At 41.6% G+C, this 14,427-nt stretch overlaps 2 protein-coding genes across 6 annotated transcripts in view; one reads left to right on the top strand and one right to left on the bottom strand.

Moving 5' to 3' along the window:
* Nucleotides 1-14,427, bottom strand: part of qtrt1 (queuine tRNA-ribosyltransferase 1) — an 86,064-nt gene that overhangs the window by 5,452 nt on the left and 66,185 nt on the right. The gene's annotated exons all lie outside the window — the stretch shown is intronic.
* Nucleotides 1-14,427, top strand: part of ilf3b (interleukin enhancer binding factor 3b) — a 68,101-nt gene that overhangs the window by 27,842 nt on the left and 25,832 nt on the right. For 4 of the 5 annotated variants that reach the window (XM_041177218.1, XM_041177221.1, XM_041177220.1 and 1 more), the window contains 5 exons: nt 1,333-1,444; nt 3,012-3,109; nt 3,200-3,311; nt 9,853-9,960; nt 13,648-13,853. In XM_041177218.1, coding sequence (XP_041033152.1) covers nt 1,333-1,444; nt 3,012-3,109; nt 3,200-3,311; nt 9,853-9,960; nt 13,648-13,853 — 636 coding nt within the window. The remainder of the gene's footprint in view (nt 1-1,332; nt 1,445-3,011; nt 3,110-3,199; nt 3,312-9,852; nt 9,961-13,647; nt 13,854-14,427) is intronic. The other variant, XM_041177219.1, reaches the window with a different exon arrangement.

Genomic DNA, 14,427 nt, shown 5'->3' with positions numbered 1-14,427 from the left:
TCTTGTAATTAACTTTTTTAAATTCACTCGTGGTTCTGGGACCTGCTGGAAAGGCCAGCATTTATTGCTCATCCCTAATTTCCCCTGAGAAGTTGGTGGTGTTGAGCTCAGCCCCTCGACAGACACAGGCTTCTTCATGTGCACCAGAAGGAAGTCGCATGTGATTCAATATTCGGCTTTAATTTTGATTTTTTTTTTAAACACTGCATTACATCTAGTGCTGATACAACCACATTGCTGTTGGGTTGCAGGATTTTGACCCAGTGACGATGAAGGAATGGCAATATAGTTCCAGCTCAGAATGTTGTATGACTTAGAGTGGAATTTGGAGGTGTTGGTGTTCTCATGGGCCTTGTTCTTATGGGTGTTAAGGTTACTGGTTTGAAAGGTGCTGTCAAAGGAGCCTGCTGAGCTGCTGCAGTGTATCTTGCCTATGGTATGCACTGCTGCTACTGTGTGTGAGTGGTGGAGGGAGTGAATGTTTATTGGTGGATGGGATGCTAATCAAAAGGGCAGTTTTGTCCCCAATGGTATTGCTGACTGTTGCTAGAGCTGGAGAGTCTTCCACCACACTCCTGACTTGTGCCTTGTGGACAGGTTTTGGGGAGTCCCAATCTCTGACCTACTCTTGGAATTGGGGTATTTATGTGGTTGGTCCAGATTAGTTTCTGTCCATGGTAAACCCAAGATAGTTTATAGTGGGGGGGATTCAGCAATGGTAATGCCATTGAATAGCATGGGGAGATGGTTAGATTCTTTCTTGTTTGCAATGGTCATTGCCTGGCACTTACATGGCAAGTTGCATTTATGTCACATTATCAGCCCAAGCTTGAATGTTGCCCAGGTCTTGCTGCATATGGACAGGGACTGTTTCAGGACAGTATCTAAGGAGTCGCAAAAAGAACTGAACATTATGCAATCATCAGTGAACGTCCCCCTTCTAAGCTTATGATGGCAGGAAAATCATTGAAGCAGCTGAAGACATTTTTCTTTCTGACTTACAATTCAGTTATTAGCTCCTTTCTTTTCTACCTTTTTTTTCCACCCTCCTTCTGCCTGCCCCACTGACCAAGCCTCTAACCAGTTTAATTGATGTCTTGATTGATACCAGTTTGATTGGCTGGGTATTGAAACTGAAATATTATCTCGGTACCATATCAGATCTCATCTTCACCCACTGTGTGTTGGCATCCAGTCCTATTAAGTTATGAGCTGTTGATATGCTTTGGTTTGTGAAGAACTCTATTCTGCATCCTCTTACTTGTGTGGGACTGATTGAGTATATATAATAAACTTCACAGCAAAGGCCCAAAATTGATCTTTTCTTTTAAGCCTTTAGAGTTGATCTGTGAAAAAGCAATTGGAACTGCTAACAGACCTCTGGGTGCAGGAGAGGCAATGCGAAGAGTCTTAGAGTGTCTGGCTTCTGGAATTCTAATGCTAGGTATGTGCTCGACACAGTTGATGCTTTTGCCAGATGTCAACAAAATTAAAATGGTTTGTTTAAAAAAATAAATGTCATCACTTCGACTTCCAGTTTGTTTTTTGGCTCTTTTGTATAAGTGACATGCAGTTAGACCAGTTTGATTATATGCAGCTGCTTGGAGTCAAGACACTTTACAGTTCCTACAAGCCAATACTGCTAAAAGTCTCAAGATTGAACTTACGAATTAGGAACAGGAGTAGGCTACTCTGCCTGTCAAGTCTGTTCCGCCATTCAATAAAATCATGGTTGTAACCTCGACCCCACATTCCTGCCTATCCCTGATAATCTTTCATCCCCTTATTAATCAACAATTTATCTAGCTGTGCCTTAAAAAAATTCAAAGACTTCTGCTGCCTTTTGATGAAGAGAGTTCCAAAGACACTCAGCCCTCAGAAAAAAATTTCTCCTAGGGCAGGATCTTTGAGTCGGCGAGCGGAGGCGGTCCCTGCTTGCTGACGCGTAAATGATGCCCGGTTACGTCAGGCATGCGTCCCGACTCACCACGTGTCATTCAGAGATTCAGTTCGGCAGGCGTGCATCGTAGTCGGCTGCGTACTCGCCGAACTGTCAAAGGCCTATTAAGGCCATTTAAATATCAATTAAAATACTTAACTGAGCTGCCCGTCCAACCTTAAGGTTGGTGGGCAGGCGAAGAGCCCAGGCGGTTTTCGCATTTATCTTGAAACCTCATCCACGGACGGGATGAGGTTTCATGAAGGTTTTTAAAGTTTAATAAAATTTTTAAATAAGAATTCATTGACAAGCCGCAGCTCGTGTGACACTGTCACATGAAGGGACGCGTCTTAAAAAAATTTTTTGTCTCTATTAAAATTTTTAAAAATCAAACTGATCTCCAAGGCAGCTCTGCCTCAGGGAGATTTGCACAGGCCCGAATCAGCCTACCCCGCCGTCGCAACAGCCCCCCCGCATGCACACGGAGCACTCAGTGCTTCCGGGTGCGTGTCATGCTGGGCGGGCCCTAATTGGCCTGCCCACACAAAATGATGGCATACAGCCGATTGCATGCCCGCTCCTGCCCAACCCCCCCACTGACAGGGAAGAAAATTCTCCCCCTAACCTCTGTTTAAATGAGCGTCCCCTTATTTTCAAACAGTGACTCCTAGTTCTAGATTTTGCCAGATCAGACAGTTACAGATGGCAGAGCCTATTTAACTTTATCAGAAGGTCACTTCTTTATTGTAAAGGATGCACATGATGGTGATGTCACTTTGCTGCTAAGGTCACTGGAGCAATGGGGAAGACGTTTTTCCCCATTCTACATTATGTTATGTGATGTGAGGAAGTAGCATCACTGAGAGGCCTTTTCAAGTAGTTTCTGTAGGTGCATAAATATACAGACTGCATACCTGTTTCTATTTTGATTGCCCAAGTTGCCATGATCCTAAGTTGTGACTTTGTCCAGCTGCCTCTATTGCTCTGTTTTTTCTTCAGATTATGGGAGGAAATGTTAACATTCTGATCTCTATTTTCATTCCTCTGACACTCTCCCTTGCTCCCACTGTAGATGGACCTGGTATCTATGATCCATGTGAAAAAGAAGCTACAGATGCCATTGGCAGTCTTAACAGACAGCAAAGAGAGGACATAACCCAAAGCAGTCAGGTTAAGAGAAAACCTTGCATTTAACTAGCTTGGTTCTGTGCTTCTGAATTGCATTGCATTAACTGTTTTAAATCCTCTGCATATTTTTAGCATGCACTGCGCCTGGCTGCTTTTGGACAGTTGCATAAAGTATTGGGAATGGATCCTCTGCCTTCCAAACTCCCTAGAAAACCTAAAAATGAAAATCCAGTGGATTATACAGGTAGGAAATGCAACCTGTGCAACTCTTTATTTTCAATTTTACATAGCTTTGTGATTTCACTATTTGCATCACAACCATAAGTCTGTAAGAATTTATCGACCAATTTTAAGCTTCCAGCTTTTTCTGCTTGCTGTTAAGTAGCAATCAAATACTAGGTGATCTCTGTTGTAATAGTGTTGGTTATTAGGGAAGCCTTCATAGTCTTCTGTATGTAACAGCAAGACTTCATTAACTACTTGTAATTATATATACATATATGCAGTAAAGGGTACAGGCACGGAGCTATCTCCATCTCTAGGTCTAAGTACATCTCTGGCCAACACCACACTGACCCTAGTTCTGGGTCGTGTACCTTCTTACATCATTGTGTGGACAGTAGTGTACTCATTACCACATCAGCCCTGTATATACCAAACCTTCTCCCATGGATAAGGAGTTACATTAGTTTACTTTGTCTTCCATTGTTGTGCATTACCTTATTGTTACAACATTAATGCTATTCTAACATTATTGCTATTACAGTATTACCACTAACCACACTCTCACTACCCCACCTCCCCCCTTCAAGTCCTTGAAGTTAGAGGTTCAGGTGATCCGGAGGCCTTATAACCCTTTGAAATCTCGTTTGCCGTTCTGTTGGAAGAGTGGCAGGCTCTGTTGGTTTTGGTTCTTAATGGCTTGTAGGTTAGATTGGCATTTGGGTATGCTTTCATTTTTTACTTCCATTGTTGTATGTTGAACCACGCCTGGTCAGTCCGGCTGTTGCTTTGGCCCTAGGTTGCTGTTATTGCTTTTTAATTTTCTTTCTCCATGTGGGCCATCTCAAAGCCCTCTGAAGCTGAGGAAGAATGTTCCTGTGGCGAGAGGAAGGTCTAATGGTGTGCTCACCTCTGCGTTTTGTTGTCGATGAGAGACTGGTATGAGGTTCCAGCATCCCTTGTGGTTGTGGCATGCTGGCTAGAAGTTGCACTGTTCACAGTTGTTGATGTGTCAACCATTGTCATAGCTGAAGCTAGAGGCTTTGCAGACTGCTTATCATTCTCTGGTACTGCTTTCACTGGAGGCATTTTGGTTATCTCGTGGGCGATAGGTTAGTCTGACCACTGGGGACTTCCCAGTACCTGGAATGATAATAGACAAACCTGCTCCACAAAGAGAGGAGATTGAAGGTGAAATCTAAGTCTGAATACTCTTTAGTGTTACTTCTGGCTGTCTAACGGCAGTGATAACTTTGACATCCTCAGCCATCTGATCAAATCCAGGGTGACTCAGGCGCCCCTACTCAGGAGAGAGAGGGGCTCGTTACAGGTGACGTACATCAGCTCAAAGATATGTTTGCTGCCATACCTCAGTGGTTCCATTCCAGGTAGGACTCCCTCTGCGTCCTAAAGTGGAGTGTCTGTTGTTCAGAGCTAGAGGTCTTTGAGCCATGGTTCCTTGTCTGACAGGACTGTCACGCTGACACCTGATTCAAATTTTAAATTTGTTAGATGACCATGTACCAGGATGTCAGCATTCCAAAATGAAGAACCACAATCTTTGACCTCACCCAAGAAGAATGGCTGTGTGTCCTCTGGGTTTTCAGTCTTGACCTTGTGGATTACCTTTGGGCTATCTGTGAGGGGGGCATTTTGACATGCACAGTTTGCCATTGTTCCTGCCTATTTCAGTGGAAACACTGGGCTGTAACTCTTTCGAGTACAAACCTGTTTCCATCTGTTTCAGATGAAGTTACATTGTTTCATAGTTTGCCATTGTGAGATTTGAGCTCTTGATCTTGGGGTTACAAACCCAGTACCATAACCACTTGGCTATTTAGGCCAAGCCAAGCACTGGGCTGTACTCAGGACACTGATTTCTGTGAGGGTGCTTCACATTGCAGCACTGGAAAGGTCGCTGTGCAGGGTGGTTTGGGAATTGTTTTCCCTGACTTGGATTGTCCCTGTGTCTTTGTGACCTGATAAGCTGGGCTGAGGGTTGGCTTCTGCCTCATGTTAAATTCCCTCCCCTTATGATTGTCCTGTGTTGCTCATAGCTCAGACAGCTTAACTAGCTGGAATGCCTTGTCTAGGGCAAGTTCATCTTTAGTTTGTAGGAAGTCATTGTGAATTGTTTGTAACGCCCACCACGATTCTGTCTCAGATGAACTCAAGACTTTTTTTAAATCTCCACATTCACAACCTTCTGCCATCCTGTAGAGATCATTTCTGAAGGAATCGACAGGCTCCCCAGGCAGTTGGACTCTTATTGAATCTAGCTCTTTCCAATATTTTGTTGGACCTCATGTTGAAATAAACATCAAAGAATTTTAAAACCTCCTCAAATTTGGCGGATGACTAATTAATATCCTGTCATACAATGATATTGTCTGCAAACAAGCTTATTAGTTTATTATAAAACCAGTCTTGCCAAATGGAAAGGCAAAGCCTATCAACATACGGAATGGAATATGAAATTACACTAATTACCCTTTCAAGATAGCCTCTGTTTGTCTCTCTCTCTCTCTCTCTCTCTCTCTCTCTCACACGCAACAAAGAAACAATGAAATAAAAATAGAAATGGAGGGATTCGTCCCCAGGTTAAAAGTCAATGATTCAAAGGCAAAAGGTAGACTGTGGAGTTCTTAAAATGGTGTCCAGGTTAGACAGTTAGTCTCTCAGCACTGGTCTGCGAAACAATCAGTGACTGTGGCACTGCTTTCCAGGTGGACTCGAGGATACTCTATTCCAAGATGTAGAACATCTCAGGAGCAGCTTCTATTCGCTTCCAGCTGTGGACTGCAAAAAGGCTGCTGTCTTCCTTCTCGGGCAGTTGGTCCTTCTCAGAGCAAAACGTCTTCCGGGCATGGTTTTTTTTAGAACCATAAAGACCACGTGACCCCTCTTTTGTTCACAGTCCACTAGGGTCAAGAAGTTTAGTTTTTAACCATTTAATTATCCTTTTCTTGTAAAAGGATGCTTTTAACAGGAATAACGATCAGTCCTGTATTAACCCTTTAAGTGACAGTGTCTTTAAAAATACACATTCTTCCAGATTGTCCTTAGTCCTTGAAGATGAACCAATTTTTGTGATTAAAATTTTCATGATTTTTTAATTTAAAACTGAAGCATTGCTGTATTTTAAAAATTGTTTTCTCCAAAGATTTCAATGTGGTGACTGGTCTGGGCATTGGTTGAATCCCAGTGGAGTTGGAAGTGTGGAGTTGTGATTCATGTTGAAGAGGGTAGATAGGAAATAACTTTTTCCTAGCTGAGGGGTCAATTACTAGGGGGCATAGATTTAAGGTCATTGGTAGAATAGAGGGTACATGAAGAAAATCTTTTCACCCAGAGGGCGGTGGGAATCTGGAGTTCACTGCCTGAATTGATGGTTGAGGCTGAAACATTCAACTCATTTAAAAGCTACCTGGATCTGCACCTGAAGCGTTGTAACCTGCAAGACTACGGCCCAACTGCTGGAAAGTGGAATTAAAATAAACGGCTAGTTTCTCTCTTTTTGGTAGGTGCACACACAATAGGCTTAATAGCCTCTTTCTGCGCTATAACTTTACTATGGTTCTATTTTTAAAGCGTGGGCATAGTTTTAAGAGCTTACAGGCTTCCAAGGTGGTGGCTTGCTTCTGGAAGAAGAATTTTTAAGAAAGGCTACATGGGCAGCTGTCTGCTGATTTGATTTATTCTGCAATGTAGTGAGTAGCAAGGCGTTTAAATTAACTGCAGGCTTGCTGTTTAAGGAATCGGCTGGTTGCAAAGTTCCCAAGACTTGAGTAAGTTAATTATTCATTCTCTTTCAACTGAGTTGGGAATTGGGGTTAACAGCTGGTTTTGTTCAAAAGGCGCACCTCAGGAATGTCTGCAACCTGGAAGTTAAAAGATAGTTGTTTGGTAGTGCAGAACTTGAGTATTGCTGAGGAGAGAGACAATTTTTTGTTGAAGATTTTTGTCTTGCATTCATCAGGACACTCTACAAGAATACCAATATAAGAGGGAAACTACAATTTATTCTGTATGAAGAGAACGCTGATTGGTTGGCAAGTGGACGCTGGTAGAGGTATTGCCATGGAAATGCACCAGTGATAGTGACTGACTAACTGTTAACTGCCTAGCATTGTTTGAAATCTAAACCAGGCTGCTCGACCCTGATTGGTTAAGGCTTGGTCTGAGGAATGAGTCAGCGAATGGCTGTTATTTATTTTGTTTAGCTGAAACAGGTGCAATGTGTGTGCATGTCCTTTCTGTGCGAAGAACAAGGCCCTGTGTATTAATATATGTAGCTTCCAGTATATGTGAATATGCCACACTGCGAGCACGACTGACAAATCCATATTGGTTGTTAGTGTAATTCTTAGCACAATGAGGGTTATTTAGTAAAACAAGAACAGAATTACCTGGAAAAACTCAGCAGGTCTAGCAGCCTCGGCGGAGAAGAAAAGAGTTGACGTTTCGAATGTTGTTTAATCGCAAAATTACATCTAATGTTGGATACTGTGTTTTGAGCTTTGCAAGCACAGGCTGGTTGGGTACAGCCTGTACCTTGCCTGTTGCGAACAGCAGCTTGAACATGCTGTTTGTTACAGTCTGCCAGAAATTCATATATCTCAAATGTGAAATGTGCTATATATGAATTTCAGTAGCAGTGTGATGCTAGGTATGTAGACTGTACAACCCAAAGACTGGTGGATTGTATCAAATAGCATGTCCAAGCCACTGTTTGCAATGGGCAAGATACAGACCATACCCAACCAACTCATGCTTGCAAAACTCAGTGTCCAACATTAGATGTGATCCAGTAAGTGGAAAACATTTGCTAAATAGTCATCAGCATGTTAAGAATTAAGCTGACAACCAATTTAAGATTGTCAGCCAGGCTTGCGTGTACTGGAAACTACATATATTAATACACAAGGCTGTGTTCTTTGCAGACAGAAAGAACATGAACACACATTGCACCTGTTTTAACTAAACAAAATAAGTGATAGCCATTCACTGACCCATTGCTCAGGGCATTGCCCTGACCAATCAAAGTCAAGCTTCCTGGTTTAAATTTCAAACAATGCTTGGCAGTTAAATGTCAACCACCATCACTGGTGCATTCTCCATGGTAATGCATCTACCAATCAGAGCCCACTCTACCAACCAATCGGCACTCTTTATATACAGTATAAATTGCTGTTTTCCCCCTTGTATTGGTATTCTTGTGAAGTGTCCTGATGAGTGCAAGACGAAAAGCTTTGAAATGCCTCTTTTCCAGCAATTCTCAAATTAAGAAGATTTAGCTCACCCTTGCAGGTTATGTCGACTCTGAAGCAGGACTTCCAAAGCACATTCAATGGAGTCTTTTGCTGTCGTAAAATCTCTTCCTTCAGCTTCCAATCTCTCTCAAACTTTTTCTGGCAAGTTTATTCAATCTATAGCTTCGGTTGAAAGCTTCTTTCAATTCAGAATCTGTTGAAGATTTTCATTTTTTCAGTTGTTCAGCATTCTTCTGAGTTTGAGGGTTTTTGATCTCCAGCTAACACCATGTTGTAGTGGTGTTAGTTACAGAACATGTCTGTTTTGGAAGTCTTCGTAGTCTTCTGTATGTTAACAGCAAGTCTTTATTAATTACTTGTAACTATTTACAAATATATTCAGTAAAGGGTACAAGTATGGAGCTATCGCCAGGTCTCAACATATCTGGCCAATACCACACTGACCCTTAGGTCTGGGTCATGTGCCTTCTTACATCACTGAGCGGTACTGTACTCAGTCCCATGTTAACCTTGTATACACCAGAGCCATATTCTACAATCTCAATCTCCTTTTTAAATTTCCTTTTCTCCTCATCAACTACCATAAGTATAATGTAATTTGTGGTGACCTGACACAGATCGTTGATCAGATCCTGGGTTCTAACCTTGTCTCTGTGTGACTGTGCAACATCACGCAGCATGCACTGTGTCCATTTACCCACTTTTTCTTTTCCTCTTGGGTTTTATACCAAATAATATTTATCCAGAATGGCATATCTTTACTTTTCTGCTGTTTTATTCTGTATTCTGTTGCAGCTTCTTCATAATGTCTATGCTGACACTTGGAGCTGAAACCTTGGTTCCCACCCTACCCAATTGATTGTGAGCTGCAGTTTGCAGATCTGAAATTTGCACAGAGCAAAAAATTTTTGGCTTGTGAACAAACAATGACTGTCAGGAAACGACCCTTTGGGTCATCTCTAACTTGTCCCACGTAATTGTATTTCACAATTATGTGTGGTGATGGGGAGGGGGAACCAAAGTAGAGGAGTCTGGGAAATTCCTCTCCAATCCTGTAAACAGACAAAACTAGTCCAGGAAACCCCTCTGGCCTTGATTAATTCTAAGCAGTGGCTATCTTTTTTATTGGTGATACAACGTACTATAAACCAAGGGGGAATGGAAGCTTTCTGTATTCTGTAACAAGAAAACAGACTGTGTGCAAATTTAGGTCTGCTGCCAGTTTTTAGTACTTGTTGATATGACCTGTTTACCATGCCCATCAATTCTTGATGCTGTTGAATTTTTCAGTTCAAATTCCTCCAAGTGCATTCAGCACACCAGTGAAGCGGCCAATGGATGAAGACTCTGGTGAGGACAAGTCTCCCATCAAGAAGAAAAAGAAAACTCAAAAAAAAGGCAAGTTACTGATTACTAGTGCTGCTTTGTCTAGTCATGATGGACAAAGAATAATTTCATTTTCATAGAAAGGATGGAGTGTTGCACTGAATTGTATAGGTGTACCAAGTTGTACTGTGGGGCAAGGTATCATGTGCATTAAATATACTGAAACGAGGGCAGATTTGTTCTATTTTAAAACCCTGCTGAGGGTCTAATGAGGAAACTTTAGCAGAAAGTAAAATGTTAATGTATGGTAAATAAGATTGGTGAGTTACAGGTGCAGATTGGCATGTGGAATTACAATGTTGTGGCTATAACAGAAACCTGGCTCAAGGAAGGGCAGTACTGGGTGTTAAGTATTCCTGGGCACAAGGTGTTCAGGAAAGATAGGAAAGAAAGAAATGAGGAAGGGGTGGTGGTATTGATTTAAGAGAGCGTTGCAGTGCTGGAGAAAAAGGATGTCCCAGAAGGGTCAAGGGCAGAATCAATTTGGCTAGAGCCAAGGACAAAAAGATGCAGTTACATCGCTGTGTGTAGTCCAGCAACAGTTTGATTCCAGTCCAATGAGAAGGGAGGCACTGCTGGACATAGTTTTTGGAAATGAAGTGGGCCAAGTAGATCTCAAGTGTCAGTAAGAGAACATTTAGGGAACAGTGATCATTGTGCCATTAACTTTAGGATGACTATGGAAAAAGACAGTGAACAATTCCAGAGTAAGAATAATTGACTGGGGGAAAGCCAAGTTCAATGGGGTGAGAACTGACCTGGCAGAATAAATTGGAGCCGAAGGTTGGCCGGAAAAACGGTAATTGAACAGTGGGCTGTCTTCAAAGAAGAAAGAGTTTGTGCACAGTTGCGATATATTCTCTCAAAAGGGAAAAGTAGGGCAAACAAATTGATGCCAAAGGAGGTAGAAATTAAAATAAAGAAGAAAAAGTGTGCTTATGAAGGGTGACAGATAGAATTGAGAACCAGGCTGAATACAGAAGATTCAGAGGGGAGGTGAAAAAGCAAATAAGAGAAGCTAAGAGAGAGTATGAAAAGAGACTGGCAGCTAACATAAAAGGGAATCCCAAAGTCTCCTATGGCACATAAATAGTAAAAGGTGGTAAACAGAGGAGTAAGGCTGATTAGGGATCAAAAAGGGGGTTTACACATGTAGGCAGAGCACAGCTGAGGAATTAAATGAATACTTTGTACCTGTCTGTAAGGAAGATTACACCCAGGCCATGGTGAAAGAGGAGAAAATACAGTTACTAGAGGCCTTAAAATTGACGAGGTGGTATTGGATAATCTGCCTGTACTGTACATTGACAAGGCACCAGGACCAGATGAGATGCATCCAAGGATACTGAGGAAAGCGAGAATAGAAATTGCAGAGGCAATGGCCATAATATTTCAGTCTTCCTTAGACTTGGGGGGTGGAGGTGGTGCCAGAGAATTAGAAAATTGTGAACATTACGCCTTTGTTCAAAAAAGGGGGTAAGGATAAGCCCAGCCACAAAGTCCAGTCAGTTTTATTTTGCTGGTGGGAAAACTTCTAGAAACTATAATTCAGGTCAGAATTAATAGTCATGTGGACAAATGCGGGTTAATTAAGGCAAGCCAGCATGGATTTCTTAAGGGAAAATCATGTTGAACTAACTTGCTGGAGTTTTTTGAAGGGGTAAAAGAGAAGGCTGATTTAGGCAATGCTGTTGTTCTTTCGATGGACTTCCAAAAGGTATTTGATACAGTGCTGCACAACATACTTGAGAAAATTTCTAGCTCATGAAATGAAAGGGACAGTAACAACATGGATACAGAATTGGCTAAGTGACGAAAAACAGAGAGTAATGGTTAATGGACGTTTTTCGGGCTGGAGGAAGATTTGTAGTGGAGTTCCCCAGGGGTCGGTATTGGGACCCTTGCTTTTCCTGATATATAAAAAATATATTAATGATCTAGACCTTGGTGTACAGGGAACAATTTCAAACTTGTAGACAATACAAAACTTGGAAGCATTGTAAACTTTGTAGAACTTAAAAAGGACATAGATTTGGTGGAATTGACGGATAGGGGGCAGATGAAGTTCAGTGCGGAGAAATGTGGGGTGATCCATTTTAGTAGGAAGAACATGGGGAGTATAAAACAAAGATTACTACTCTAAAGGGGTGTATATGTACCTAAGTCATTAAAGGCGGCAGGACAGGTTGGGAGATCAGTTAATAAAGCACTAAGATAAAAGCAAAAAACTGCGGATGCTGGAAATCCAAAATAAAAACAAAACAAAAAAAAAAGAAATAAAAAAAAATACCTGGAAAAACTCAGCAGGTCTGGCAGCATCCGCGGAGAGGAACACAGTTAACGTTTCGAGTCTGAATGACCCTTCAACAGAACTAAGTAAAAATAGAAGAGAGGTGAAATATAAGCTGGTTTAAAGGGGGGTGGGACAAGAAGAGCTGGAAGGAGGGCCATTAATAGGGGCATAGAGTACAAAAGCAAGTAGGCTATGTTGACACTAGTTGGACCTCAGCTGCAGTAGTATGTACAGTTGTGGGCGTCACAATTTAAGAAGGATATGAAGGTATTGGAAATAGTGCAGAAGAGGTTTACGTGAATGATTCCGGGGACGAGAAACTTCAGTTATGGAGGTAGATCGGATAAGTTGGGACTCATTTCCTTGAAGAAGAGAAGGCTGAGAGAAGATTTGATGGAAGCATTCAAAATCATCAGGGTAAAGGCAAAATCATCAGGGGCCTGGACAGAGTAGATGTGTGTGGGCGGCGGAAGGGTTTTGAGAACCAGAGGGCATGGATTTAAGGCAATTGGTGAAAGAACCAAAAGCAATATGAGAAGAAAATTTTTGTCACAGTGAGTGGTTTTCAAATAATCAATGTGCAGGATTACGTTGAGAAGACAGAATAGCATTAGGTAAAATCTTCATTCAGAGAGCCAGTACAGACATGATGGGCTGAATGGTCTCCTGCTCTGTAACAATTTTGTGGTAACGCTCTATAGAAAACATGCTGATCTGCCTTTAGATCAGCCTTTTGGGAACAAACAATTTTGAGATGATGCACACAATTATAGTGACATTGCTATGTTGCTTCATATTCCATTTGCTTGAGTCTAGCTGGAAGTCCAACTGACTGTAGTTGTACATTTGAAGGCCTTTCAACCATTACATGGACCTCAAAAGAGAATGGTTCCCTACTTATTTATATAATTAAGCTAACTTGAATATTTTATTTTTCCCCATTTAAGCATCCCCCATCCTACAGTATTGTTGCTTGCTGAGGTATAGTACTATGGATACCATCGGTTCACTATACCTTGTTCATGTGACCATCTTTGCCTGCAAACTTTGATTGCTGCCTTCAGGCTATTTTTGTTGGAATGGGGCCATTGCAACCAACCCTTAAGACTGCCTTTACCTCATGCCTACATGCATTTTCCAGGTTTGGGCATTGGATAGTGATCTTGCACAGGAACCCTGGCTGTCTTCTGTCCTCTAGCCAAAGAATTGCTGAGGTTAATTGCACTGTCACTGCTGTCACGCTGGCCAAGTTTGGCCAACTTGGCATGGAGCAAGCTTAATACAATGTAAATTTTTGGAGGAGGGTAAATCTGAGAATGTTGCCTATAGGAACCATTTTTTAACGGGATGTTGGATTTGCCTATAAACTTTGGGATTGTGTCTTAAACTTGGTTTGTAACTGACAGCAGCAGAGGAAAAGGTCGAACCTGCCCAAGCAATGAATGCATTAATGAGACTTAACCAACTGCGACCTGGTCTTCAATACAAATTAATTTCCCAGACGGGTCCTGTCCATGCTCCTGTATTCACTATGTCTGTGGAAGTTGACGGAAAGAGCTATGAAGCATCGGGGCCATCTAAAAAAACTGCGAAGCTGCATGTTGCGGTCAAGGTATGATATTTTTATATATAGGGCAAGGATTTTAAACTCTGAATGTTTGTTTACCCCAGTCACTGCCTCCTCTTTTCCCCCCACCCCAAGAATAGAGCCTTTAAATACCACAGTTATACTCTTATCATACCTTGCTAAACACCTTCACCACTTTGCTCTTTATCTACCTTTTAAAAAGCCTGCTGAAAACTCAACTCTGACCAAACCTTTAGTCCCTTTCCTCCAGAAAGACTCATTTGTTCCTCTCCATTACAGATGTTGTATAATTGGCTCTTCAATTTGTATTGAATGTCTGGGTTTTTGACGAGCATTTCAGGTCATGCTGATTTATTTCTGACTCAAACTCAAATAGGGGTTTGTGAAGTCAAAAGGTTTCTTTAATCATTGGTATATGGTCACATGATTCAGAATACAATCCAGAATTAGTGCTCCATGTAGTGATGGGTGAAAAGCATATTACAACTGAATTCAGATCATTAAGGACTATCTTTTAAAAATCTTGAGATTGCATTAAAATTATGAACTTACAACCACAACAGCAATGTCTAATATCTCTAAAATGTTGTCTTATCAC

Source organism: Carcharodon carcharias, chromosome 30 (assembly GCF_017639515.1).
Source record: "Carcharodon carcharias isolate sCarCar2 chromosome 30, sCarCar2.pri, whole genome shotgun sequence".
Lineage (NCBI taxonomy): Eukaryota > Metazoa > Chordata > Chondrichthyes > Lamniformes > Lamnidae > Carcharodon > Carcharodon carcharias.
This window is presented reverse-complemented; position numbering and strand designations above follow the sequence as displayed.